The sequence below is a fragment of the Psammomys obesus genome, unplaced genomic scaffold (assembly GCF_907164565.1).
Source record: "Psammomys obesus unplaced genomic scaffold, mPsaObe1.curated_primary_1811, whole genome shotgun sequence".
NCBI lineage: Eukaryota > Metazoa > Chordata > Mammalia > Rodentia > Muridae > Psammomys > Psammomys obesus.
In genome coordinates, this window is record NW_026596039.1 from 18,932,174 (window position 1) to 18,959,807 (window position 27,634).

Consider the following 27,634-nt stretch of genomic DNA (forward strand, 5'->3'; position numbering starts at 1 on the left):
TGACATGTCACCCTGGACTTTTACTCTGATACTTGCCCGAATTTCCCAATTTTGCTCTCTAGAAATGCGTGGAGTTTCCTGCAAGTCCCTCATTTGGAAGCTCAGAATAAACGCAAATTGGAAGGAAGGCATCAGATGGGAACCTGCACCGGAGGAAGAAGTGGATGGAAAGGTTGGGGATGTAGCTCTGGGCTACGGCGCTGTCTGTCATTGGTGAGACGCTGAGTTCTATCCCCAGCTCTTCAGGAGAGAGACAACGTGAATGGAAACAGAACGCCTGGCCTTCGCTTTGTAGAGGGCTGGGCAGGGGCGGAGCGGACCTCTGTGACGCCGCAGGGCCACGCCCCCGCAGAGGGCGCTACGCCTGCGCCAGAACGGCTGCCTCGCTCCCGGAAGTGAAGGGTCTACGCTGAGTGCCGCTGGGTCTGAGTGACCGAAGGCAGTAGCGCTCGCGGAGATCGCCCGCTGGCCCTCGATCACCATGTCAGCCTTCGACACTAACCCTTTCGCGGACCCAGTGGATGTAAACCCCTTCCAGGTAGAACCCTCAACTCTTAGATCTCTAGGGCCAAGGGCCGCGGCCTCGGCCTCTTTTGCGGGAGCCCGGAGACGTGGCGTAGGAGGGACGGATCACCTGCCCAATGGGAGAGCGAAATTCGAAGTCTAGGCCTATCATAGTTTGTATGGAGGCGGGACTTTGCAACAGGTGGAACTGCGGCCAGGGGGTGGGGCGCTGCAGCCTGGAAAGAAGTGGGCTCTGAGAGCACCCCGGGCTGTAGCCCCTCTGACTGGACACTGGAGAAAAGGGCAGTAAGCAGGCTCTTATCCTTGGGGAGGTGTCCTCGGATCAGGAAGGGAATGAACATGTAGCTGTGACACGTCTACAGTCTTGGGAATTCACCTGTCTTGAGTCATCTTAGGAGAAAGGGTCATTGAAACATAATGAGGAAGTAGAAGTCTAGCGAGGTGCAGAAATGTGGAGGCAATCCAGCACCCCAGCAGCAACAGCAGTAGTGAAGCAAGCATCTAAAGTACAGGAGAGTATCCAGTGTTTATCACGAAAAGAAAGCTGAGAGAGGGTAAGAAGAGCGCCCAAGCCAGGAAATAGCCTTGTAAAAATTGTACGTGTTGGCCAAGGGCTTTGTTTGGAGTGAGTTTGGGCCACACAAGAGAGAGTTGCTGGGGTGGGGGTGAAGGAGCTTGGAGCACAAGGTACACGGGCCTGACAAATCTGCATAGGTGGTTGCTGGCGTGACCTTTGGAACATTCAGGAATACAACAGTCTTGGGGCTTAAAGCCAAAACTTTTCGTGGAGGACACAGGGGTGCCCGTGTGTCCATGCTGAAGGGCTAGACACTCTGCTAACTCCTGTTAGCGCCAAGGCACTTTGCTGCTTCTTTCATGTCTGCCCGAAACCAGTTTGAGGGAAGGGAGGCTTGTGCTGACTGGTGATTTACGAGCCCAGCTGTTCCTCCTGTGTCAGAATGTCACCGAGCACATTAACTCATCCTGCTGGTACTTAATTTTGGTCATCTACAACTTCAGAGTTTCCTGCAGGGTCAGAGAAGTCCTTTGAGATTTTCCAGCTCGGATCCTTCGAGGGTGGGAGCAAAGCAGAAGCGCCTTGAAGTAGGTGGTTGTCTGTCAGGAAGTAGAATGTGTTGCTGTTCTGAAGCGTGCAGTGGTGGGATTAGACCTCACCTTCGCCCTTGCTGGGCGAGTCCCCTGCCCCTGCGCATCCTGGGGAGCGCTGAGCTTCGCACCTGATTCTTGGTTTATTTAAAACAGGTTCTTTCTATGTAGCACAGACCCATCCTGAACTCCCTACGTGTCACATGCTGGTCTTGAACTAGTATGTGCCACCACACCCAGCCAGTGGAAAATTTATGCTTCTTTCCCAAGGTCACCTAGCTGATCAGAACCCTCAGGCAGATTTGATAGTTCATTCCTTGTTACACTGGGGAATTTAGAATATTCCTCTTGTAGCATAATGCTTCTTGACAGAGTCCTTGTAAGGACCCTGTCTGTTATGTAAGGCAAACAGTTGCCTCTATTAGTTGAGTGAGGAAAAGAATATTTGCATTTTTCCTGTTAATGTCTTCTGCTAACTCCTTTGATTTAATGATAAATTGCCCTATAATATGAAATAATAATGTTTCCGTTATATATAGCAAGGATCCAGTAGTCTTTTGGTGTGTGTCAGGCAATGGTGTTCCTTGTTCAGTTTTATTCTGTCAGAATAATAACTTTTCTGCAGCTGTCAGCACAGTGGACTGTCTAGCATTGCAGCGGATAATCTCCAGGGTTGGCAGTGGGCAGGACTGTGCGGCCCTGTATTTGTAGTAGCACCCTGAAAGTCTTAAAGCACATCTCTGAACTCGGAAATGATCGGGCAAAGTATGAGAGTAACTTTAGAAGCAACAGAAACTAATTTCTGCATTGCTTTCAAGTAAGATAGTTTGTGCAGGCAGCCTCAGGATACGGTGGGACAGGAAGCAGCTTTTGGCCTGCAGACCGGCAACATCTGGAGGGGAATCCTGTGTGGGAAGAAGAGAGCTGGCTGATGCTGATACACTCCCCCGCACACTGAAAGGACGTTTTATTTTTCTGTGTGAGGAGAAGCAGCCTGGCATCTGATGCCTGTAGTTCCTCCTGGTCAGAGCTGCCCTTCCTTCCCTTAGGATACTATCTAGTGCTTCCCTATTGCCAGGGCTGGGGCACCGGGAGGGTGTAGTTGTTGGATGACTAGGTGTGAGCCCAGTTTCATTTACTTAGGGTGTTGGCTCAGAGCTCAGGAGAGAGCAGGTGGAAAGGTGACAGACTAAAATCGTCACACCTAGTCAGACTGAAGAACAGTCTCTCTTTTTTTTTCTTGGTCATACCATGTAATGTTGGATTATAAAAATATACTTACTATTTTGAGTCTGTGGCTGACAGTTAGGGGACTGTAAATGTTCTTAGAAATCTATTCTAACATCTTCAGTTCGGCTTTCAGAAGACAAGACTCCAGTGAGGCTGGGACACGCTAGGGCCAACAGCAGCGTGCCAGAATTAGCATCACATGGGGAATTTAGACCTGGGTTTCATTCCTGGGATGATGCTGCTTTGAAGATTTTCGAATCTCATCTGTTGTGTTAAGCTTCTTGGGGTTACTTTAGCTCAGCTAAAGAAAAGACTGTAGTATTGTCACTCTTGTCATCTTTTTACTTTTTGGGTTTGCTTCTTTGTTTTTTGAGACATGGTCTTGCTGGACGACCTGAAGCATGTAGTCATCCTCTCGCCTCTGCCTCCTGAGTGTGGGAATTAATGGGCTCGGGTCACCTTGCCAGAGTAGCCTTTCCCTCTTGAAATCAGAATGCTGGTAGTTGTCATCAAATCAGCATTATCTAAACTTAAACTTTTTAAAATGTTTTACATTTATTTATTTGTGTTTGTTTGTTTTTGAGACAGGGTTTCTCTGTATAGCTCTGGCTGTCCTGGAACTCACTCTGTAGACCAGGCTGGCCTTAAACTCATAGAGATCCACCGGCCTCTGCCTTCCCGAGTGCTGGGACTAAAGGTGTGCACCACCACCACCTGGCTGTTATTTTACATGTTCATGTTCATGTGTTAAAGAATAGAGGTCAGAGGACAACTTGCAAGAGTCAGTCCTTTGCTTGTACCATGAGTCTCAGGAATTGAACTCAGATAGTCAGGCTTAATAGAAAGCACCCTAAGCCAGCTCATCATCCCTTCATGGGAAGGGATGAAATTGGACAGATTTTATTGACATTTTGTTTTGTTGTTGCTGGGGGTTGTACTGAAGGTCTTGAGCATGCTAAGCAAGTGCTCTACATTGGGGTAGGCCCTTATCGATTGTGTGTGTGTGTGTGTGTGTGTGTGTGCGCGCGCGCTTGTATGTGTGATAGTTAGGTAGTTAGGGTCTTACTGTGTAGCCCAGGCTGTCCTCACATAGATCTGCCTGCTTCTATCTTCCAAGAACTGGGATCAGGAGGTATTTGATACCACACTTGACCCCTTTTGTTTTGAGACAGGGTTCTCTATGTATCCTTGGCTGTCCTGGAACTCATTATGTAGACCAGGCTAGCCTCAAGCTCAGAGATCCACCTGCCTCTGCCTTCCCAGTGCTGGGACTAAGGGCCTGCACCGCTACAGCTGGTTCGTATATAGGGGTTTTTAAAGGCAATATTTTCAGACAGTGTATTTTGAACTTTCTAAGATACATGTTCTATGCTCAAGTAGGTTTGAGAAAGATTTTTTCCTGAAGATTGACAAAGCTTGCCAGTTTGGTTAAACTGGCCCCGATAAACTGTACAATGAAGACATTTGCCCCAGCATTTCTCAGAGTTGTTCAACCAAGGAACACTGTGCTCACACTCGAAAAAAACAGTGAAACTCCTATGCATCTTTGAAGTTGATTTTCTTACTCAAGTTACTTTTTTTCCCTGTATGTTCATGTGTATACAGGTATGTAGAGGTCAGAGGACATATTTTTTATTGCCATTTCTCAAGCACCTTTCACTTGTTTTGTTGTTGTTTTCTTCCTTTAAGAACATTTTTTTTGAGATTGTCTCTGAGTGGAAAGCGAGGTCCGCAGAGTGCGGCAGAGGCTTACCAAACTCCTGGAAGGAAGCAGGAAGCTGCAAGCCAAGCCTTAGCGATTTCACAACCTCTGTGGCACACCCTGGTTTCTCTGTTAATTGTGGCACATCTGCTTGTTGTCCTCTGGATGTTTGGGTCCCTGCACTGGAATGATCCCAGCGATCTGTCTGCTCACAGATGTTTCTCACGAGTCTCGTCACGTGACACAGAAGTGGAGAACGAAAAAGAGGCATCATTGTACTGTTCTTTTCTTTTTTCTTTTTTTCTCCCCCAGCAGTCCACTAAAAATCAGACCACCCCAGCAAATGCCAGGGCTGCTTTCCTCCAAGCATTCTGCCAGATTACAGCGGAGGGACCCGGTCTCGGCTGGGGTGTGGAGGGGGCGGTGGTGTGGAACAGAGGAAGTCTTTCAGGACCTGGAGTTGCCAAGTCACACAATCTCACTTTCACACATTGCCTCCTTTAAAGTTTAAAGATAATCTCAGCGCTGTGGCTGCGTCCCAGGGATGCGAAACCTGTCTCTCCTGTGGGGGAAGATGATGGCAGAAATGGGATTTGTGCGAACAGTTACGTGAAGCTCCCTCCACAGGCACTAAGGCCTGTGCCACCTCCCAGAAAGGGCCAGCTCTAGCTTGAGTGAGATTTGGGAATTCTCAGAATCACCAATAGACCTGATATAATTTTCTTCCTTTCTCTCTCTCTTTTTCTTCTTCTATTTGGGTTAAGATGTCTCGTAGCCCAGGCTGACCTCAAATTTGCTATGTAGCTGAGGCTTTCCTTGAGTTTCTAATTTTTCTGCCTCCATTTCCTGAGTGCTAGAATTTCAGGTGTTTTCTCACAACATCCAGAACTTATGTAGAACAGGAACACTGTCTTAAAAATTTTGAAAGTGGTTCTGGTGGCTCAGTGGTTAAAATAACTCACTGCTCTTCCCAGCACCCATGTGTCAACTCACAACTGTTTGTAACTCCAGTTCCAGGGAATTCAGCACCCTGTTCTGGCCTCCAGAGGGATGTACATACATGGTGCAAGACATACAGACAGGCAGAATACCTGCACACATGAAATAAAAATAAATCTTTAAACAGTTTTAAGGGGGGAAAAATTTGAAAATGGTAACAGTCTTACAGCTTAATGTCAACTCCAGGCAGCCGCCCAAATGAAGGTGTCCGTGCCTTTAGGCTTGGCACCTGGAGCCAGGCAGGGGAGTTAGAACTTGGCTAGAGACTCAGATGAACTTGGACTCTACACTTCTGTTAAACTTTCTCTGGAGTCAGTGTTAATAGGATTATTGTTTGTTTAGAGGATGATAATATTTAACCAGGATAAACTCACTCAGGGAAGAGTGCTGTACGGTGCAAGGCGTGCCCGGGGCCATCAGGTGCCCCCTTGAGTTGCTCACACCTTTAAGCACACCAGAAGCCCTGCTGTTCAACCTGCCCAGGACCAGAGAGCAAGGTAAATGAGCATGTGGTCTCTGGTTGGCAGAGCTGAGAGCTAATGCTCTGGATAGAGACAGTTGAGGGCAGGGAAGCTGTGAAGGATCTCAGGAGGAAGAGCAGAGTCCTATGCCAGAAAGGAGCTGGGCGGAAAGCAGAAAATCTGGCAGATGAAAAGATAAGGGATTTTGGATGAAGAAACAGCAAGAACTAGAAGTCACTTTAAGATGTCACCTCTGTATTCCTGTATTCCACCTGCTACCCAGGGACCCCTTCAGTCTTAGATCCTATTCTCTGTCCCTGACAATTGGGGTTTAGAGAACTCTAATTAGAGTCTGAGAGGAAATAACAGGGCAAGCAAGCTGTAAAACTTGCCACCAGCAAGAAGACATGGAGAAGAAGGTAGCCATATTTTTTTAGTTAAAGGGGCATGCTCGTCAGCAGAGGTCAGCAAGCAGCCAGCCATGTGGTGAAAGCAGGTGGTTTCACCCAAAGTCTGAGAAAGCCCAAAGTGGGCTTTACATATAAAGGCAGGACACTTCCATCTCAGCAGCTTTCTGGAGTTGACATTTAGCTGTGAGACGACGTGCTTAGGTTTTTTCCCAGTGTTTGAAAGAGAGAGAGGTAGAAAAGAAGAAAAGGAAATTAGGACTCAGAAGAGTGGGCAGATTTAGCAGCTGCATGGCCATGGCTCCAAAGCAACTGTTCTTTGTTTTGAGACAAGATCTTACTATGTAGCTCTGGCTGGCCTGGACTCACAGAAATCCACCTGCTTGCCTCCCAGGAGCTACTGTATGTGCCACCATGCCTGACTTTATGTTTGTTTTTTCCATAAGACAATGTCTCACTTAGACCAGGCTGGCCTGGAACTCAACTTGGAGCCAAAGATGAACTTGAACTCCTGACAATCCTTTTGCCTCCACCTCCTAAGCACTTAGATTGCAGGCAACACAGCTACCTGTACAACAACCTGGTACCTCTCCTCTCTGTGAGCCTGTGGAGCTGTCTGCTGCTTATGTGACACATGCTTGCCTGCTGTCCAGGATCTCTCTGACTGGTAACTTTGGCTTATCTCAGGTCTGTCTCATTTCCTGTCTCCTCCATTTAGGAGTATTTCCGAGTGCTGTCTGGGGCCTGGTCCTCAGTTGTCTGCTCTGTCCTCAGAATAGCATCCTTACCCAGAGATCCTAGCTGTGTAGCTCTCGTCCTCAGCTCACTCTCAAACTCTGACAAATGGTTGCAGCTCCTATTCACACCTTTCTAGACATGCCAGGCAGACATACTCTGCAGACACCTCCCAGGGTGGTCCTCTCCCTTCCCACACAGCCTGAAAAACCAGTCTCCTGGCATCCTTTCCACTTTTAACCAGCTTTGAGTTGCTGAGCCTGTGACATCTACTCCTAGTCTCTAGAGTCCTTAACCCCTCTCTCCCAAGCTACTGTCCCTTAATTTAACCGTGTCACCAGTCATGACCTGACATTGTCCTTCCTGCACATTGCATGTACCTCATAATAACCAGAATGGTGGTGTAACCTGCTCAAACTCTTTTTGGCTATTTCCCCCTGCCACTGATGTTAAGTCCTAACTGCTCCAGTCTGGCTCTGCCCTTGTCATGTTGGTTTCCTCCAACACTCTCACCTCTAAGCCTCCATGACCTTCTTCCAGTCTGGGTGTGGTGGAATAAGCTTATAATTCAACACTTGGGTGGTAGAGGCAAAAGAATCAGGAGAACAGTTTTTGTTTGTTTGTTTGTTTTTCGAGACAGGGTTTTGTTTTGTAGAAGAGGCTGGCCTTGAATCCATAGAGATCCCTCTGCCTCTGCCTCTGCCTCCAGAGCACTGACTGGGACTATAGGCGTGTGCCACCCTGCCTGGTTCAGGGTCATCCTTAAATTGAAAGGAATGAAGGGAGGAAGAAAAGAAGAAAAAGAGAGAAAGAACAAACTAATGAGTGAACCACACAAAACTGAAAACTAAGCCAGATGTGGTACACACACCTTTAATCCCACCAGTCAAGAGGCAGAGGCAGGTAAATCCTGTGATTTGGAGGAGAGCAGGGATACACAGTGAGATCCTGTCTCTAAAAAAGAAAACTAAGCAGAATCCCTAAGCACAGCCTCATTCCCTGAACACCAGCATGTTCTCTAGAGCTCAGGTGGTCTGATGCCAGTTAAAGAGAGCCTGTGTTACCACTGTCCAGCTCCCATGTGATACTGCTGCCTTTATTCTCACCGGGCTCAGTGCTGATTGGGTTTGATTCTCTCTACTGTTGCGTCTCAGAGGCAAGAACAGGCTTTCTTCTTCTTGGTGGTCCCAGCTTAGCATTTCATGGATTGGTTTGTGTAGGGAATGGACAGGTAGGAGGACAAAGGTAGCGGCACAGGTTAGAAAGACTGTGCCCACAGGAGGTATCCCAGGGCCTAACAGGCCCCCAGATACAGGGCCGAGAAGCCCCTCACATGCCTTCTGACCACTGTGGACAGGAAAGGAGACCCAGAGTAGACCTTGCCCGTCATAGCTCTCAAGCACTCGTTCCCTCCACCCCACTTTCGAGATAGGGTTTTGTTACCGTCTTGTAGCCAAAGCTGCCCTCAGATTTGAGGGACATCGCCTGCTTCAGTCTCCTTAATGCTGGGATTATAGGTATGTGATACCGTGATGGGGCTGTGTGTTTGGTTTTTGAGACAGGGTCTCACTGAGTAGTCTTAGTTGGCCTAGAACTTGCTGTATCAACCAGGCAGGCCTCATATTTGATCCATCTGGGATTAACGGTGTGTGCCTTGAACTTCTGGTCATCCTGCTTCTACTTAAGTGCTGAGATTACAGATGAATGCTGTCCTGCCCAGTTGACACTGTACTAAACTGGGCCAAGAGCTTTGTGCTTGCTTAAAGAAGCATCCTACCAAAATGAATTATCCCTAACTTTTTTTTTCAACTTGTTACTCTAACCCTTGTGCTTTTAGGTAAAAGTGACACTATCACATTATATGAAATTTGGAAGAGAGAAAAGAAGCCACCCATACCTCTCAGTCTTGCTTCATTCTTTTGGTGTGTTTTCCCGGCAGCCTTTTTCATGTGATTACTTTTGACAAAACTAACTTGATGCTAATGAAACCTTTTTGTATGACTAGAGGATATTTTGTTTTGTGTTGCTTTGTTTGTTGTTTTGTTTTGAAACAGGTCTTGCTGTGTAGCATAAGCTGGCTTCAAGCTCACTATGTAGATTGTCTAGGGTGGCTTATATTGTTCCCCTGCCAGCCTCATGAATGCTGGGAATACAGGTGTGTGCTACCGTGCCAGACCTGAGGTGTTTAATGTGCTAGTTCGGAGCATGGGATCAGTCCCACACTAGGAACCGGAGGGTAGAATATAACATGGGAAAGCAGGGAAATCACCGAGGCTCAGGCCTAAACAGGAATTATGAAACACATGAAAAGAGGTTTCTCTCCAAACCAGTAAAAGGGGCCCTTGTAGCCCAGCCATGCATCTCTCAGGGCCCTCACATCCTGCCTGAATAGAAATGCTCTTATTACCTGCTGGGCCTTTGCCTTCCTGCTGCCTTCTGGGAGCCCGACTACTCTAGTTTTGTTTCTGTTCTTGTGACAAAATGCCCTGGCAAAGAGCAACTTAAGGGAGAATGGGGCTTATTTCAACTTATAAATCCACATTATAGTCCATGGGAACTCAGCTAGGTATCATATCTGCAGTTAAGAGCAAACAGAAACTTATATATATGCTCACTTGCTTGTGCTCACCTTGACTTCTCTGCTCTTATATACAGGATCTCCCTGCCTGCCTAGGGAATGATGCCACCCACAGTGGTTTTGGGGCTTCCCATAGCAATTAACTTAATAACCTTCCCACAGAGAAACCCACAAATCAACTCGATATAGACAATATCTGATTGAGACTCTCTTCCCAGATGATTATGAGGTTGAAGCCAGTTTACAATTAAAGCTAACCATGCCACCCACCTTCCTCCCAGCCCTCTGAGGTATCTCCCTCCCCTCCTGTCAGTCACTCTGTACCTCACCCCCGCACACTCTTGGCATTTGTCTCAGCTACCAGTCCACAGACTGTGAGCTCTTAAGAGAGAAAGAGCTGTGTCCTGCTTATCATAGCATGTTCCTCACACTACCTGTTCACGAAATGTTATGAACTAACTTTAGGAGTTTTTCTCCAGCCTCTTGTAAATTCAGTGAAAGGCATTGTTCCAGTCTGAGCAGCTGAAGGGGTTTTAGGTTACTTCTTGTAGGTGAAACTTAGACCTCACCATTCTTTTAAATAACTGCTTGACCCATTTAAGAGCCAACTGGTACTCCATGAGTGGGAAAGGTCGATGGAGGTAACTTCGGTTTGTGACTTGGAGAGGAAGCTCAAGGTCCTCAACAGCCTCATCAGTGTGGTCCTTACATGAAAGGCTGTAAAGCTCTGCATGTATTTTCTAAAGGTGTGTGCCAGGATCCAGCTCTCTGAAGTTCAGTAAAGAAGCCCTTGCTCGTGACTTTTAGGAATGGGGCTCATTCACTGCAGCCACACAGTGATCAGTCAATTACTTCTCTTTGTCCTGAAGCTGGACCATCTCTGGCTTACTGTCCTGTCCCTAGAATTAGACCTGCATTCAGGGTCTACCTCAGACACAGCCCTGGGGTGGTTGTTGTTTTTGTTGTTTTCAGGACAGGGTTTCTCTGTGTAGCCTTGGCTGTCTTGGACTCACCTTGTAGACCAGGCTGGCCTTGAACTCACAGAAATTGCCTTCCTCTACCTCCCTGGAATGCTAGGATTATAGGTGCACGCCATCACACTCACCTTTTTTTTTTTTTTTTTTTTTTTAATGTGCATGGGTGTTTGTCTGTGTGTATGCCTGTGTACCATGTGTATGTGGCCTGAGGAACCCAAAGAGGACATCAAATCTCCTGGAACTAGAGTCATAAATGGCTGTAAGCTACCATGTGAGTGCTGGGAATTGAGTGAGTGTCCTCTGGAAGAACATGAAGTGCTCCCAACCACTGAACCATCTCTTTAGCCCCTGCAGCAAAGCTCTTGAATAGCTGCGCCCTCCCTGCACTGAGCTTGGACTTTCCCATCTGCATGAGGAGTAACTGTCTTTCATATGGCTGGGGTGAAGATTAAATGAGAGAAGTTGTGGTTGCCTTTCTTGGCAGAGCCATAAAACACACAAGAGTTGCTTTTTCAAGTCTTTACAGAATGGAATAGAATGAATATTTCCTTCCCTTCCCCCTTCCTTCCGCCCTCTCCTTGCCTCCTCAATTTACTTCCTTTTATGAGTGTGTACGTGCATGTTCAGAGGACAAAGGACAACTAGCAGAGCGTTCATTCTCTTCCTCCACCATGTAGAGTTCAAGGGTCAAACTCAGACTTGGTGACAAGTTCCTTTAGCCACTGAGCCGTCTTGTCAGCCACCAGTACAGTACAGTACAAAGGAGTGAAGCTGAGTCACCACAGAGCTGGGCATCGTTGCAAACACCCCTGACCTCAGCTCTGGAGAGGCTGTAGCAGGAGGTTGAGTTCATAGCCAGTCTGGAAAGGAAGCCTGAGCTCCAGGACTGCCTGAGCTACACAGAGGGACTCTTGTTTAGGGGGTAGGGGTTGTGGGGATCTGTAGATAGTGGCTTCCATACTGCAATATGGAGTAACTTTCTCAAAAATAAATAAAAAGCAGAAATTAAAAAACAAGTTGAGAAAGGCTGATAGAACCTTCTGGCGATGTGACCCAATAATCTAGTCTGGATGAATAGAATTCACGGTATCATTATTTGGTGAGCCTGGCACACAGTAGGCACTCAGGAAATGTCACTTTCTCTTAGTCCTCCCTCCCTCCCTGTCCTCACCTAGTCTCAGTCTCTCTTGAAGCCACCCACAGCTTTCAGGGAGAGTTCAGGTTTCCTTACAGGAGAAGTACCCATATGTCACAGTGTCTTAGGCTTATCTGATCCCAGGCAAGGTGCTTCCAAGTTCTTAGGCCACTGCTGTCCTGCAGGTCTCCTAGCATGAGGCAGTGCATTGAGAGAATGAAGCACTACAGTGTGGCATTTGTTCTCAAACCTTTCCTGTGATGCTGCTCTGCCATAGGTCCTTCACCAAACCCCAAGAAGCCTGAAGGATGGACTAGACCTAGATGCCCCCAGCTGCAGAACACTCTCAGACCACTAGTAGGGATGGGCCAGTTAAGATGAGCCTGGTTAGGGTCCCAGAACCACACCTTGCAGATATTAGAAAAGAAGGGGAGGGGGAGAATCAGTGTGGACAGGGTAGCCACACCTCTCTCATCTCCATCCTGCCTCAAGAATCTGCTACCTGACTGCTGTTGTGATAGAAATGGCATCTTGCCTTGAGCTTTAAAGTTGCCTATTAAATGTGCACATCTTTGCTAGCTCCTGAAACTGCTACCTGAGCTGCCCTTTGGTTCCTACGCCCTGTGGTGACAGACTGTAGAAGCCAGTTTCTTGGCTCTTGGGTCTTATTTCAGTGGCTTGGGCTCACTTGCACTGGCTCCGAAAGGAGGGCGGACCTTGAGCCAGAGCCTCCATGTAGGCCAGCTGGTTCTAGGAGAAGACTGTTAGTGGGAATAATCTCAGGGCCAATCCTCACGTTTTTAGATGACCTCCTGAACCTCCCTTTGTCACTTTCTCTGAGTTGTAGGAGCCACCAAAGCAGAGGTGGGTGACCAACAGTCAGGACACAGTCTTGTGGAGGAGGCTGGAAGGAGGGTGATACAGCAGCCCTGAGAGACCCGGTGATCTCCAGCTGGTGGTCTACTCTGGGTGTGGCCCTAGGGGTGGTCAGGCACAGTCTTACCCCAGGAGCTGGTGATGCCCGTGGGAAGACAGAACCACTATATGGAAAAACCAGAGAACACACACAATCTGATACTTACACCTGCCAGTCCTCAGGTTACTTCATCAGTGTCTTTTCTACACCTATGAACTGAGGGGTTTGCTCTCTGAGTATCTGTGACGCTGACACTGTATTTAAGAATTGGGTCTGTAGAGCAAGGTTTGGTGGTATACACCTGTAACTTTAGCATTTGGGAAGTGGGATCATGAGGATCATGATCAAGGCCTTCCTGGTCTTTACAATTTGAGGCTGACCTGAGGTATATAAAACGCTGTCACGAAAAAATAAAACAAAACAAAAAAGATGCAGGTCTGGGAATGAACTTTAGAGATGCCAGTCAGTGGCACTCTGGCCTTTCTCACAGATGTTCCTCCCAGAGTTCCTGCATAGTTTTAGATCAAGACCTGAACCCCTATACTCATGACCAGGATGGGGGACAGGATGCCTGTTGCAGGAGAGGCAGGATGAACAGAAACTGCCCTTGCTACCAAAAGGGCCACAAAGGCAAAGAGGAAGTTGGGAGCAGAAGGATGGAAACACAGGACAGATCGTATTCTGCTGATAACTTCCATTTCTTTCTTTCTTTCTTTCTTCCTTCCTTCCTTCCTTCCTTCCTTCCTTCCTTCCTTCCTTCCTTCCTTCCTTCCTTCCTTCCTTCTCATCTCATTCTATAGCCCAGCCTAAAACTCATTATGTAAGCCCAGGCTGACCCAGAACTCTTTGGATCCTAATCCTCTATGTCAGCCTTCAGAATACTAAGATAACTCATATATGCTCTGACACCTAACTAGAAAGAATTTTGGTTTGATTTGGTTTTTGTTTTTGAGACAGGATTTTTGGTGTAGCCTTGGCTGGCCTGGAACTCCCTGTATGGAACAGGCTGTCTTAGAACTCAGAGATCCACCTCCCTCTGCCTCTCGAGTTCTGGAATTAAAGGTGTGCACCACTACACCAGGTTTAGGAATTTTTTTTTAATTTTATTGTTATTTTTATTATTTTTTATTTTATTATATTTTTAAGAAAGAAAAGGAAACATTTTCTTGGCTTTTCATCTGAGACCTCCTTCCTAGCGAGTGTGTCTGATTTAATCGTCAGTGCTGGCAGCCAGTAGCATGTTTCCATTCCAGAACCTTTAACCTTCCTCTAAAAAGCAAGTGGAATAAACTGCTTTCTGAAGACTAAGAAAAACCAGGTTTGGGGTTCAGTTTAGTGCGTGAGCCCTTGCCTCACAAGCACAGGCCCTAGGCTCCATCTCCAGCAGAGCAGCAAAAACAAATAGTGCAGGAAGGCCATTACCTCCTCCATCCACTTTATTCCTTCCCCACCAAAGTGAAAGGAAGGAAAAAAACCTACCAAGGTTAAATGTTGTGGCCCCCCCCCCCCCGATCTGGCACTGAGGGCCTCTGTGGGGGCAGACTATTTCCAGAAAAAGTGAAGGATACAGATGACAAGACTTTGTTGCAGGGCAGACTATAACCCTGGGTAGGTGGGACATGGGGCTGCTTGCTGGCCGGGGCTGTTTCCTCTTGTCAATATCTAATGCCTCCTTTTCTCATTCCCAGGATCCCTCTGTGACCCAGCTGACCAATGCCCCTCAGGGTGGCCTGGCTGAATTCAATCCCTTCTCAGAGGTTGGTGACTATGTCCTTTTTGAGTCTTTGGGGAGGTGGTGACCTGTGTTAGCAGGAGGTGCCAGGGCGTCTGGGGCAAGGATTGTGGCAGGGAAAGAACAGCTCTGGAGAGTAACTGTCCACAGAGGGACAATCCTACTGTGGGCTTGGGGTAAGGTAAGAATGGAGACAAGGGCCCATAGGGGCTCACAAAGACTGAGCCACCAACCAAAGAGTATGCGTGGACTGGACCTAGATTCCCTACACGTATGTAACAGGTGTGCAGCATGGTTAACACCCTTAACAGTTGGAGTAGAGCTGTCTCTGACTCTGTTGCCTGCCACTGGAACCCTTCCCTTCGCTGGGCTGCCTACTCAGGCCCCAGTGGGAGAGGATTCTCTTAGTCCTGCTGTGACTTGAGGTGCCTGGGTGGATTGATATCCCTTGAGGTCCTCCTTTTCTTTAAGAAAAAGGAGAGGGAAATGAGGGGAGGGGGCATGAGGGCGGGACAGGGAGGAGAGGAAGGAGGAGACTAAGATTAATAAGTAAATGAAAAAAAAAAGAATGAAGACATCTCCAAAAGTTCTGTTGCTGGAGTTCTGTGGGTTCTCTTTTACAGGGTGGGACAGGACAATGCTGGAGAGCCTGGTATCTAGCAAGGCCAGGGCTAGGGGGTATGTGTTAGAGGTCATGTTCTCTAGGCCTAAGCCTTGTTGGCCAAAAACCTGCAGAGGAGAGTCCAGATCAGGTCCTCACTATGGGTTTGCCACTAGTGGAACCCACTCATTTCCCACCTTTGTCCCACATAGACAAATGCAGCGACAACAGTTCCTGTCACACAACTTCCTGGACCCTCCCAGCCAGCAGTACTCCAGCCCTCAGTGGAGCCAGTACAGCCAACGCCCCAGGTACTGGTTGAGAGTCCTTTGGGCTCTCCTGTGCAAGCGGGAATCACCCAGGTCCATAGTTGAACCCTTAGGGTTGGGGGCAGGGAAAGGGCCTTCATCCCTGAGGCTTCTTGGCTTTTTTTGTGGAGCCAAATTATAGCCCCATTCCTCCCACCCCTATCCCCCACTCCCCACCCCCGGAAGTAAGCTCTACTACTAACCAGGCTGGGATCCTTGGTGTCTTCAGAGAGCACCTGTGTTGTGCCACTCCCAAGTCCTTCTTAGGGCCCAGAATCTGTCTCTTACTTTTTAGTCTGTGGTACTGTGAATCAAGTCCCAGGGCCTTACAAATGCTCTGTCACCAAGCTCCATCCCTCTCTCTTTTAACCGCATTTATTCCTCCTTCTATCCTATTTGCCTTTGTCCCTTTGTCTGGTGAGCCTTGTCTGCTTGTGCTTGTCGCTGACCTCTGTCACTTCCCCCCCCCCCCCCCCCCCACCCCCGGCTTCTCACTGCCCTGGTGAGCATGGCCCACAGCAGGAGTTGTGTATTGCAGCTCCTTAGACAGGCCAGCAAGTTTCTGCCTGCCCGATTCCTGGCAGCGGGTGAGCCCTCAGAGAGGCAGATGCTACTAGGAGGAGATAGTATTTCCAGGGACAGCTACATGCGCAAGCTTCCAAAGGTAGGCCCAGTGTAGATGAGCAAGAGGGTGGGCTGGGCACCTGGAGCCTGCCCAGGCTGGGTCCTAGAACCCTGTGAGGTGAGGCAAACCCTGTGTGCAGGGTAACTTTATCTTCAGGGGGTGATGGGATGCAGAGACCATGCCTCTGTTCCACTGACAGCACAGGGAGATGAGGCTAGGACCCTCAGTGTGAAACTATAGGGCCAATTCTGATCCCCGTGTCTGAAGTTCACCTTCCAGAGGCAGCCTTTGCTCTCTGGAGAACTGCTTTGGTTAAGTGTGTATGTGTACGTACATGCATAGTTGTCACCCTCCGAAATGGCCAGTACTGCCTGCTCCCCCAAGGAGGACCACAGTCTCCTTCTTCAGGAGGAAGATGGGGCCAAGCAGTGGTGACAGCAGCAGGTGCAAGGGCCCAGGTCTACTCAGCCTCACCTGAGAGTCCCTCAACTGCCTCATTAAAAGACTGCTCTGCCTGCAGAGGTGATAAAGCTTGGCCTCTGCAGCCCATCAAAGTCAGGCAGAGAAGGGACACACATCATGGACTGCCCCAAGGGCATGACCAGACATTGTTCAGGTGGGCCTGGGAGGCAGTTCCTCGGACAGAGTGGGGAGGGAGGCTACTTTGGTGTGGATTACTGAGGCTCTGGTGTCCATGACCTGCCTCACATCCTCTCTCTGTGCTTTTTGCTGGCAGCCTAGCATTGTTTCCACTCTGCACACCCACTTCAGGCTCTTCCCTTTAGCTTCAAGTCTCTGGCTTTCTGGCTTCTGGTTGGGCTCTTGTGAGGTCTTTCCCTTTTGCTGTAATGCAAAGGACAGAATACTTCAGTTTAGCCTGGACTCCACTGTGGAGAACTAGATGAGCCATGGGCGAGGGGGAGGAAGTGGAGAGCCCTGGCAGCGACTAAGGGGTCAAAGGTGGTATAAGGGTAGTGGGTGATGGGTCACTAGGCCTTCCTGTGGTATTCCTTAAAGCCCAAGCCACTTTATTGGGTAGGACGCCTCAGACCGCCTGATAGCGCTTCCTGCCTAGGTGAAGTGCCCCTGCTGGCTTGCCTGGGCTGACACTGTTCCTTTCTCATTTCTGGCTGTTCCCTGCTCCTGTTCTTTCCAGGCTGTTGCAGCTGCAGCCCAGGCAGGCCTGCTTCGGCAACAGGAAGAATTAGACAGGAAAGCTGCTGAGCTGGAACGCAAGGAACGAGAGTTGCAGAACACTGCGGCGAACTTGCATGGTAACAGAAACTGTTGGGGTCTAGCCTGCTTTCCCTGCCACAGGGGGTGCCCCAAACCGCCTTCATGGGGGATCTTGCAAAGCTTTTTGATTTTGGAAGTATGTTGGTTTGGGGAGCTCAGCATAGTGGCAATAACTGTAACCCTAGCACATGGAAGGCAGAGGCAGGAGGATCACCCCGAGTTCCAGGCCAGCCAAGGTTATAATATAGCAAGACTACATGGGGGGAGAGGGGAAGAAAGGAAGGAAGGAAGGAAGGAAGGAAGGGAGGAAGGAAGGAAGGAAGGAAGGAAGAGTGTTGGTTTTGGAGTTAGAAGGAAGTAAGGCAGAAGTTAAAAGACCAGCAGAGTAGGCCTGACAGAAAAGGGTTATTTCTGCATTCTTTCCCGGCTCTGAAATTCTTTGATTCCCTGGGCCCACAGTTCTGTGTTGTTGCTATAACTCCTTCCCAGAGGGAGGCTTAAACAATGTCCCAGTGACAGACTGAAGCATGATTCTACCTAAATTCACTCTATGGAACCAGTGAATTCATTGGTCTTCCTTATGGAGCAGAGGTGAGGGATTCCTTATAGGGGTGTGGTGTTCCTCCCTGAACAGCTATTCCTGGAAAGCCTTACCTAGCAGGGATGAAGATCTTCCTGTGCGGCACAGATGGAGTCCCTTCCCTCTACACTCTCGCCCCTCCCCAGGGCCATTTACAATTAAGGCAGAATTGCATACAACCTGTGGTAGGGAGTGTCTGGATACTTAAGTGAGGGTCTCTTGGCCTTCTCCACCCCTTTATTCGGGGATGTAGGTGATCAGCAGGTCCAACTGGGATAATACTTTTGCAAGAGGTTGCAGCTGAACTCCCTAAGATGGTGATTGCTTGACTTCTGTATGCTTATGATGACAGCCTCAGTGTGCGCACGCCTTTAATCCCAGCACTCAATTGGTAGAGGCCGGCAGATCTCTGTGAGTTCAAGGCCAGTCTGGTCTACCTGGTCTTAAAGGACAGCCAGGGCTACCTCACTGACTCAAAAGAAACAAACACATCATGTAGGACATTTAGCTCTCTATTACCCAGTGTAGTGGGGCTTCATTATCTTGCAGTGACCTTGTAGGTGTCTCTCTGGGTCCCCCTTTGATCTCACTTCATGTTCCTTGAAGCCCCTGAAACTCCTATCTAAGGGGTACCTCTGTCAGCTCTGTTTGCCTATAAACTGGGTGGGTGTGTGTTCTCCATGCCACTGATGAGGCTGAACTCTTTTTACACAGTGAGAGACAACAACTGGCCGCCCCTCCCGTCATGGTGCCCTGTGAAGCCCTGCTTCTATCAGGACTTCTCCACAGAGATCCCTGCCGACTACCAGCGGATATGCAAGATGCTTTACTATCTTTGGATGTGTGAGTGCCAGGGTGCATTGGCAATGTCTTGAGCTTCCTGGGTTTGCTTTGGGCCTTGCTCCCCTGGGTCCAGACCTCTCACAGACTGCCCTTCTTGGTGTTGGGGCTGGAATGGGGAGGTTCTTTATGTGCCATTTGGGAACCTGCTCAGAAGGGCCAGCTAGATTACTTTGGGAAGGAGAGGGGACTACCCTCTGAGTAGTAATGAGACCTCTGCATTCCTATAGAGCTCACTGTCCAGAAAGGCTCAGCCTGGGTGAAGGCGTGTCCTCCCTACCGGCCTCTGGGTTCCTGCCGGTGAGGAGAGACTAGAGCTGGATTGTGGGCCTTCTCTGCATTGAGAAAGAGCTATTTCACTCCCCAAGGATCAGCCTTGGGTCTGTACCTCACCATGCCTATCCCTAGGTCTCCCAGTTACCTCCTACTTGGTCCCTGATGTGAGGTCCCAGAGAACCAGGATCTAGAATCTAGAAGCTAACTTTGCCTAAGTATAGACTAATGTCCCCTGCTATTTTTTCAGCCTTCCTCACACCACGGCCTTTCTTAGGGAGTGGTTTGCTCTGTGGGCAGCCAATCCTCCAGCCACCTTGGGTCAAGCCACTTTTCTCTCCTTGCCCCTTCCCAGTGCATTCAGTGACTCTGTTTCTAAACCTGCTTGCATGCTTGGCCTGGTTCACAAGTGACGCGGCTAATGGAACAGCCTTCGGCCTCTCCATCCTTTGGTTTCTGATCTTCACCCCCTGTGCCTTCCTGTGTTGGTACCGACCCATCTACAAGGCTTTCAGGTGAGTGGAGCTAGTACAAGGGGCAAGGGGATGGCTGACATCCCAGGAACAGCTGACAGACCCAAGCTCTGGGCCCAATTACAGGCCTAGCTCAGAATGAGTGGTAGGGAAATCACCTTTCTTTTCTCACTCGAGTCAGGGCACACAAAATAAGAGGCATGTTCCTCAGCCTAGTCTGTAGGTGAGGTTTGCTTGAGACCTGTCCATGGATAGATACAGGGGAATGAGAAGGGACTGGAGCCTTGCCTGTTGTGGTACTGCTTCTGGTCAGGCTAGCCGGCAGGCAGGAATTTAGTTGTGTGAAGAAGGAACACCTTGCTGAGGCCTGAGGTGCCACCCTGAGGGGGTTAGAGGCTGTCTGCGGCTCATCTTTATGATCTCAGGCATCTGTTGCCAATATGTGAGATAGCTGCTATGAGCATAAATGGCGGTGTCTCAGCCCTCCTGGATATTTGCAATTATACTTCCAGCTGGATGCTTTCAGGGAAGAGCTGGGAGTATCGAAGGACAGATCCTGAATTCTGTGTCTGGTTCTCAAAGATGAGATGGTCAAAGCCAAGGATGAAGCTCTGCTGGTAGAGTGCTTGCTGAGCATGTGCAAAGCCTGGGTTCTAGTAAAGCTCCACAGAAAACTGGGTATGGTGGCACAGGCCTGTACTCCCAGGATTTAGGAGGTGCAGACAGGAGGGTCAGAAATTCATGCTTACATAGGGAATTAAGAAGCCAGCCTGGGCTACATGAGACCCTCGTCTGTAGCTAAAACAACAGCACAGTGTGGTGGAGGCACCCAGTTCTTAAGGAGTGTTAACCAGCTTGCCACTGCGCTCTACAAACATCTTTTCTCCCACCCAAGTCTGCGTGTGCGTATGTGTGTGTGCATGTGTGCACGTGTGTGCGTGCGCATGTGCGTGTGTTGTGGAAAAGGGCATTGAACTCAAGGGTTTTACAGATTGTATGTGCATGCAGTGTCCGCAGAGGCCAGAAGGGGGTATCAGATCCCTTGAGCCTGGAAGACTGGAGTTAGAGACAGTGGGGACATCACTCATGTGGATGTGGGAAGCTAACTAAGGTCCTGAGGAAGAGCAGCTAGTACTCTAAACCGCTGAGCTTCTCTCCAGCCTTAGTTGTTTTGTCTTGTTTTGCTTTTTTAGTTTTTCGAGACAGGGTTTTTCTTTTTGCTTTGGCTGTCCTAGATTCCCGTTGTAGACCAGGCTGGCCTTGAACTGAAAGCTATCCACCTGCCTCTGCCTCCCTGAGTGCACTACCATGCCTGACATCAGTTGTTGGGGTTTTTTGTTTGTTTGTTTGTTTGTTTTTTTTTTTGCTTGTGTGTGTGTGTGTGTGTGTGTGTGTGTGTGTGTATTCATGTCACAGTGCACATAAGTATGTCAGAGGACAACTTTTGAGAGTTCTCCCCTTCCATCATGTGGGCTCCAGGATTGAACATCGAGTATCAGGTTTGGTAGTAAGGTCCTTTCCTCACTGACCCTCCTGTCTGCACCTCCAAAATGCTTCAAGTACAGGCCTGTACCACCGCACCCAATTCTGTGGAGCTCTACTAGAACCCAGGCTTTGTACATGCTGGGCAGGCACTCGACCAACTGAGCTTCATCCCTAAACTATTGGCCCCAAGGCCTCTTGTGATTCACTTCTTTCTCTCTCCACAGGTCTGACAACTCTTTCAGCTTCTTCGTGTTCTTCTTTGTATTTTTTTGTCAAATAGGAATCTACTTTATCCAGTTGATTGGCTTGCCTAATTTGGGAACCAGGTAAGACCTGAGGTATCGGTATCACAGAGGGTTCAGCTTCCTGGCCATTTTCTAGCTCCTAGAGAGCCTGTCTGAGCCATGGTGGAGAAAAAGTGGAGCGCACACTCTGATCTGTTGTGTGACCAAACATTTCCTGGATCTACACACGTCTGCGCACCCCAGATAGGGAACCTGTGACAGACCAAAGTACTGGCTAACACCAGAGTCTAACTTGGTGAACCAATGTGTCTTATTGAGGTTATTTACAAAGATATGGGTGAGGGGTACTTACAGGCGCAGAAATAACTCAAAGACAGATGCATCAGCAAAGCCCACCCCAGCGTGAGTAAGAACTCACAAAGCCGGGAACCTGGAGGCTGCACAGCCTACAGGCAGCTCAGCAACTTGGAGGGTGTCCTTTCCAAGTGAGTCTGCTCTAACGCTCTGGCAGGCAGCTGGTCTGGCCTCATGATTCTGCCTTGAAGCTCAGCTTGTGTGAGAATCTTCTTTCAGCTCAGCCTCCTTCATCAGAGGGGAACGCTCAGCTTTTATTACTTTCTCTGGTAGGAAGAGGCCTAGTGAATCTGGTCAGTTTCAAGGACTTCCTGAAGCTATTTTGAATTGTTTATGGTAGGATAGAATGTTTCAATCTCTGAGGAAACTATGCAACATCTCTTTACTGGTCATCTTTTTCTTTTTTGTGTCTTAGGGGTCAGACCCAGAACCTTGCACATGCTAGGAAATGCTCTGTCCCTGAGCCACACCCTAGCTTTCCATTATTTTACCATTGCTACTTTTTGCTTTCTGTCCTCTTCATTCTAGGGTGTGTACAAGAGAGTGTCTCACTCTGGTCTTGGACTTATTGTATAGCTCAGGGTGGCCTCAGATTCATGGTAATCCTCCTGCCTGCCTCCAGAGAGCTGAGATTTCAGGTTTGAGCCTCCATACCACCATGCCAGTTTGGCACTGTATGGCAACTTCTTGCTTTTCTCCTGCAGCATCCTCTTACATGCTGATAGGTGCCCTGGCCCTTGAAGCCTGTAACTTATACCTTGCCTTTCTCAAACTCACTATGTAGCTCAAAGTGACCTTGAACTTCTCATTTTTCTGCTTCTAGGCTCTAGTGTGTGTGTGTGTGTGTGTGTGTGTGTGTGTGTGTGTGTGTGTATGTGCGTGCGTGTGCATGCGTGCGTGTTTTATGTAGACCTTGGGATGGAGTCCAGGACCTCATGCATGCAAGGCAAGCACTGCAATGACACTACATCCTCGGCTCCCATCTTACTTTTTTTCTCTCAGGGCCTTGTGACTGCAGGAGATGGGACCTGCCTCTCTGGGGAAGTGTCTTTCTGTTCTGGAGCATGTAGCTGCTTGAGTTTTGTTTTGTTTTTTTTGTTTGTTTGTTTGTTTGTTTGTTGTTTTTTTGCTATCTCAATCCTCACCTCAGAATTAAGTTCCAAAAGAAAAGCTGATGGCTGGCGTTTTTCTTTCTACCCAGTACTCAAGGAACATTGCAGAGAGGTCGAGCTGGCGCGGGGCTGAGAGCGTGAGCCTGGAAGGGCAGCCCCTCCTTGCAGCGGTTAGCTAGTCCATAGTGTGAGGAGAGAGTTGGCTGCACTGGTGTTCTGAGCCTGAGCACACTGCCTTCTTGCCACACTGCTTGCTTCTCATTCTGCTCTTCTAACCCAGCCCCTTTTGATGGATGGTCCAATTTCATTATTACTTTAAGTTACATGTTGTTAGGAAAGCCAAGTGTGGGTGGCCCCTATCCTGTAATTCCAGCACTGGGAGATAAGGCAGAAAGATTGAAAGTTTAAGGTAAGCCTGGGCTGTGTAGTGAGTTCAGGGCCAGCCTGGAGTACAGATGAGCTGGGCATCGTGCTACATTTAATCCCAGCACTTAGAAGGGCAGAGACAGGTGGATCTCTTAGTTTGAGACCAACCTGGTCTCAAACATAACAAGATCTAGGTTAGCCAGGGTTACAGAGTAAGACAGTGTTCAAAATAAATAGACAGACAGACAGTAGATGAGAATGATGGTGAGGGTAGGGCATGCTGTAATTAGGATCTGCACTCTGGACTGGGAGTCTGAAATTTGTGGTCTGGTCCTGGCCCTGCCCTCACTGCCTTGTACTCAGTGAGCTCTGCTGATTCCTGCCTGGTTTTGCCTTCCCACAGACCTTCTGTGACCTTTTTCTTCTTCTTTGGTGTGTGTATGCATATGCGTATGTGTGCATGCATGTTCATGTGGGGTATGTGTGTAACCTCTCTGTGGAGCCCAGAGGTTGTTCTTCATATGCACTCACCTTGTTTTTTCTTAATTTCTCTCTCTCTCTCTCTGTGTGTGTGTGTGTGTGTGTGTGTGAGTGCACGCGCACTCAGGACATCAGACTTGGCAACAAGTACCTTGAACTGCTGAGCTGTTTTGCCACTTCTCCACTTTTTTTGTTTTTTTGTTTGTTTTATTTTGTTGAGACAGAATCTCTCTGTGTAACCTTGGATGTCTTGGAACTCGGTCTGTAGACCAGGCTAACCTCAAACTCAGAGATCCACCTGCCTCTGCCTCTGCCTCTGCCTCTGCCGGGACTAAAGGCGTGCGCCGGCACCACGTGGCTCTACTTTCTTTTTATTAATGAAGGGCCTCTCGTTAGCTTGAGTTTGCTGAAAAAGCTATTTAACCAGCAAATTTCAGGGATCTGCCTGCCTCTGCCCTTCCGGTGCTAACTAGGATTATAAGCACCGGCTTTTGTGTATGGGTTCTGAATTCACGTCCTTATGCTTATGCTGCAAGAACTGAACTCTCCCATACATTTTTTTTTTTTTTTGTTTTTGAAACAAGGCTCGCCTTTAACTGCTGGTCTTCCTGCCTCTCTGCCTCCCAATTGCTAAGATTACAGCCATAGCATCCAGCTTTAAGACACAAAAGGTTTTAAAATTACCTTGATTTAGTGTGCATGTACAGCATGCATGGACTCTCACGTGAGAGGCAGTTCTCTCCTTCCACCATGTGGGTTCTGAGGATCAAACTCAGATTGTCAGCATAGTGGCAAACCCCTTTACCTGTTGAGCCAGCTTTCTTTGGTGCTCCAGTTTTCTTTTGTTGCTTGTGTGTTTGGTGTCACACTTAAACCACCAGCAAATTCAAGGTCATGAAAGTTACTTCCATTTTTCTTCTAAGAGTTTGTTTGCTTTTTGAGACAGGGTCTTTCTGTGGTCCTTCTTGTTTTAGTTATTTTGTAGACCAGGCTGTCCTAGAACTTATTTTCTCCTACCTCTGACTCCTAAATACTGGGGCCTAAAGGTGTGTGCCCAGCTTTTAAAAAAGTTTTATAGTCTCAGTTCTTACAATTAAATCTTTGCCCTATTTTGAGTTAATTTTTATATATGATTGAAGTAAGGATCAGTTGTCCCAGTTTCATTTGTAAGGAAACTACAAGTTTTCCCTTTGGGGTGTTAAAACTTTTCTTTATTCCTTTATTTATCAGGGGGTTGAGGACATACATGCTAGGACATGTATGCAAGGTCCAAGGATAAGTTCTTCCCTTCTACCATGTGGGTCCTGAATATCAAATTCAAACTGTCAGGCTTGGCATCAAGTACCTGTACCTGCTGAACCATCTCACTGTCCCATTTGGTTTTAGGACCTAACAAAAAAAGGTAGATTGGGGGTCCTGGAGAGATGGCTAAGCAGTCAAGAGCACTGGCTGCTCTACCAGAAGACCCAGAGTCAATTGTCAACACCCACATGGCAGCTCACAACTGTCTCTAGCTCTAGTGGATCTGACATCCTTCCATAGACACAACAATGCACAGAAAAAAAATTAATAATTTTAAAAATAGGAAGATCTGGACTCTGAAGTCTATGACTTTGCTCTTCATGCTATTCTCACACTGTTTTGATTGTTATAGCTTTGTTGTAAGTTTTGAAGTCAGGCAGCCTGAGAATAATCCCTTTACAGATAAGGACTGAGGTTCTGGGGTAACATAACCACTAAAGGCAGAGGTCCTGATAGGGGAGGCTGAGGTGACAGGGTGAAGGCAACAGGGCGGAGCAGTGCCCCTCCCCCAGAGTCCTCTGTGCAGACCACTGTCCCCACCCTCATTTGGCAGCATGCACTGAGCCTTGGGCTGCTCCTGACAAGACAGTTGCCACATCTCCTTTCTGGATCTCACTGGGCCAGAAGATTTCCATGTGACACCACCTCTGACACCTCAAGAGAGGTCATGTTGGAGCCCATGTGGGCCCATCAGGGATCACAGCCTGGTCTCTCACAGAGGAAGATCATTGAACCACAAGGCACCCTGTACTACAGGGAAATGCCAGGTGGTGGTCAGGACATAGCCATTTGGGAGAAGTGCTCCTCTTAGGGACATCTGGGTCTCACTCTTACCTCACCTCTGCTTTCTCCTTTTGTAGTGGTTGGCTCGCAGCCCTGGCCACGCTGAAAAATGGGCCCTTACCTGTGACCATCATCATGATGGTAGTGGCTGGCTTCTTTACACTCTGTGCTGGGCTCTCGCTCTTCCTCTTGCAGCGGGTAAGTAGGGCATGAGTTAACAGCAAACACAAGTAAAAGGTCCATCTCTTCTGGGTGCACATCTAAATAGTCCTTGTCCCGTGAAGCCCTCAGAAGCCGAACACCTTTGTCTGAGGCCCTGGGTGAGCAGGCAGACGGAGTTGAACCCTCAGGAGCCCTTTTGGGAGCATACCCTGATGGCCAGGATTGCCCTGGGCTCTTCTCACCCCAGCCTTGTTCCCTAGGTACATGCTTTCTACCGCCGAACAGGAGCCAGCTTCCAGCAGGCTCAGGAAGAGTTTTCCCAGGGCATCTTCAGCAACAGAACCTTCCGCAGTGCTGCCTCATCTGCCGCCCGAGGAGCCTTCCAGGGGAACTAGTCTTCCTGACTCTCCTTCCCTCAGCCCCAGCCTCTTTCGTCACCTGCCTTCTGAGCTGCACTTTCCATGGTGCCTTATGCAGTGCTTACGCCCAGCACAGACCTGGCAGGGATTTCGTCTTGTCCCTGCTCTTTTCTCAGTAGTTAGCTGCCCCTTCCACATGAGGGAAGGGGGGGAAGGGACATGGACTTCTATTTTTTTTAACACAAGGGAAAAGAAAAATTAACAAAGCTGTCTTTCCTTTTCTAATGGTGGTTTGGGAGGGTTCTGTCTGGGTGCAGTGGGACTGCTTCCCATGAGAACAAGTGCACTCATGTGCACAAGTGTCCATGAACCACGCACAGGATCGTTGGCCTGTGTGGGGATCACTGTACCAGGATCATTGCACCAGGAGTTTTCCACAGGCCCCCTGGATCCCACTCCTCCCCTGCCGGCTTAACCTGTACTGGGGCTTCCACAGCCTTGCCTTTCATCCTTAGGCTTCTGAAGCCTCCAAGGGCTCTACTTTAGTTGAGCTGTGTTCTGGGTGGGTGCACAGATGTTCTCCAGGTTTTCTTCACAGTAGAGTCATAACATCTGCTCTGCCCTGTGTTGTAACAGTACCTTGTACCCTCTGGGGACCCTCCCTAGCCCTTCTCTTCAGACTCCTGAATGTATAGTGAATGGAGTTGGTTGGGACTTGGGGATGTGGAATCATGGAAGACAGTCATTCAAGTTGTCCTGCCCAGCCTCTGCCAGGCTTCTGAGAGGGTAGGTGTTGGCTGACCTGTTCATTTTCGTTTCTCTCCTCCTGAGGGACTCTGCCCTTCTGCCTTAGCCTTAGGCCTGCGCATCTTCAGCAATCCTTACCTTTAACAACTCTTAGGGTGGTTGGAAGAAATTAGTCCTGAACTGTCCTGCAGGCAGGACCGCTGAGCCATCTTTCTGAGGGTTCTTCCCAACCCTCAGCAGAGTCTAGCTCCCTTTCCACTTGTCATGGGTCTCTACAGGTTGTCTCTGCAGGTGGCATTCAGGAAGCCACTGTTGAAATCCTGACTCTGTGTTGTGTCAGTGCAGGAGCTCAGCAAGCTGGCCAGCTTCCTGCCTCTGGGAACTGGAGCCCTCCTGAGGCTATGCTCATGCTGTCAGCCCATTTAGCCCTAGAGCCACTGAATGGTAATGACAGCCGCCAGGGTTTTGTAAACTTTCTGGTATTATTTTCCTCCATGTACAAATGTATATGTCATGTCTCAATTTTTGTGCTTAAATAAAAAGATTTTTGGACAGCACTGGTCCTGGTGTCTCTGGTGGACTTGGGAGGCTATGGCCTACCAAAGTACAGGCTGAGGGCCTGATAAGTGAGGTGACAGTTAAGGTCCTTGGTGGCTGGACTGTGATAGCATCAACCACTCAGCTCTAGGGAGGAACCCCTTCCAAGAGTGAAAAGTAGAAGGGAGGACCCTGACAGTGGCCTCTTCCAAAGGCATTTAAAACTCTCTCTCTCTCTCTCTCTCTCTCTCTCTCTCTCAGC

General features: G+C 48.6%; 1 protein-coding gene across 1 annotated transcript; it reads left to right on the forward strand.

The window, feature by feature from the left end:
• The first annotated feature begins 366 nt into the window (after positions 1-366).
• Scamp2 (secretory carrier membrane protein 2) lies at positions 367-27,392 on the forward strand. The gene is made up of 9 exons (XM_055622426.1): positions 367-538; positions 14,461-14,529; positions 15,318-15,416; positions 17,195-17,312; positions 18,569-18,697; positions 19,323-19,482; positions 21,150-21,251; positions 25,645-25,765; positions 25,990-27,392. The coding sequence occupies exons 1-9, from the start codon at positions 482-484 to the stop codon at positions 26,122-26,124; spliced, it is 990 nt and encodes a 329-aa protein (XP_055478401.1). The 5' UTR covers positions 367-481; the 3' UTR covers positions 26,125-27,392.
• The last annotated feature ends 242 nt before the right edge of the window (positions 27,393-27,634 follow it).

What these genes read in the sequence shown, in the direction of transcription:
- Scamp2 (XM_055622426.1), top strand. Translation starts at nt 482, where the DNA reads ATGTCAGCCTTCGACACTAACCCTTTCGCGGACCCAGTGGATGTAAAC. An exon ending in CCCATCTACAAGGCTTTCAG is followed by an intron (nt 19,483 to 21,149) that starts GTGAGTGGAGCT and finishes CTCTCTCCACAG; the next exon opens with GTCTGACAACTCTTTCAGCT. An exon ending in CGCTCTTCCTCTTGCAGCGG is followed by an intron (nt 25,766 to 25,989) that starts GTAAGTAGGGCA and finishes CTTGTTCCCTAG; the next exon opens with GTACATGCTTTCTACCGCCG.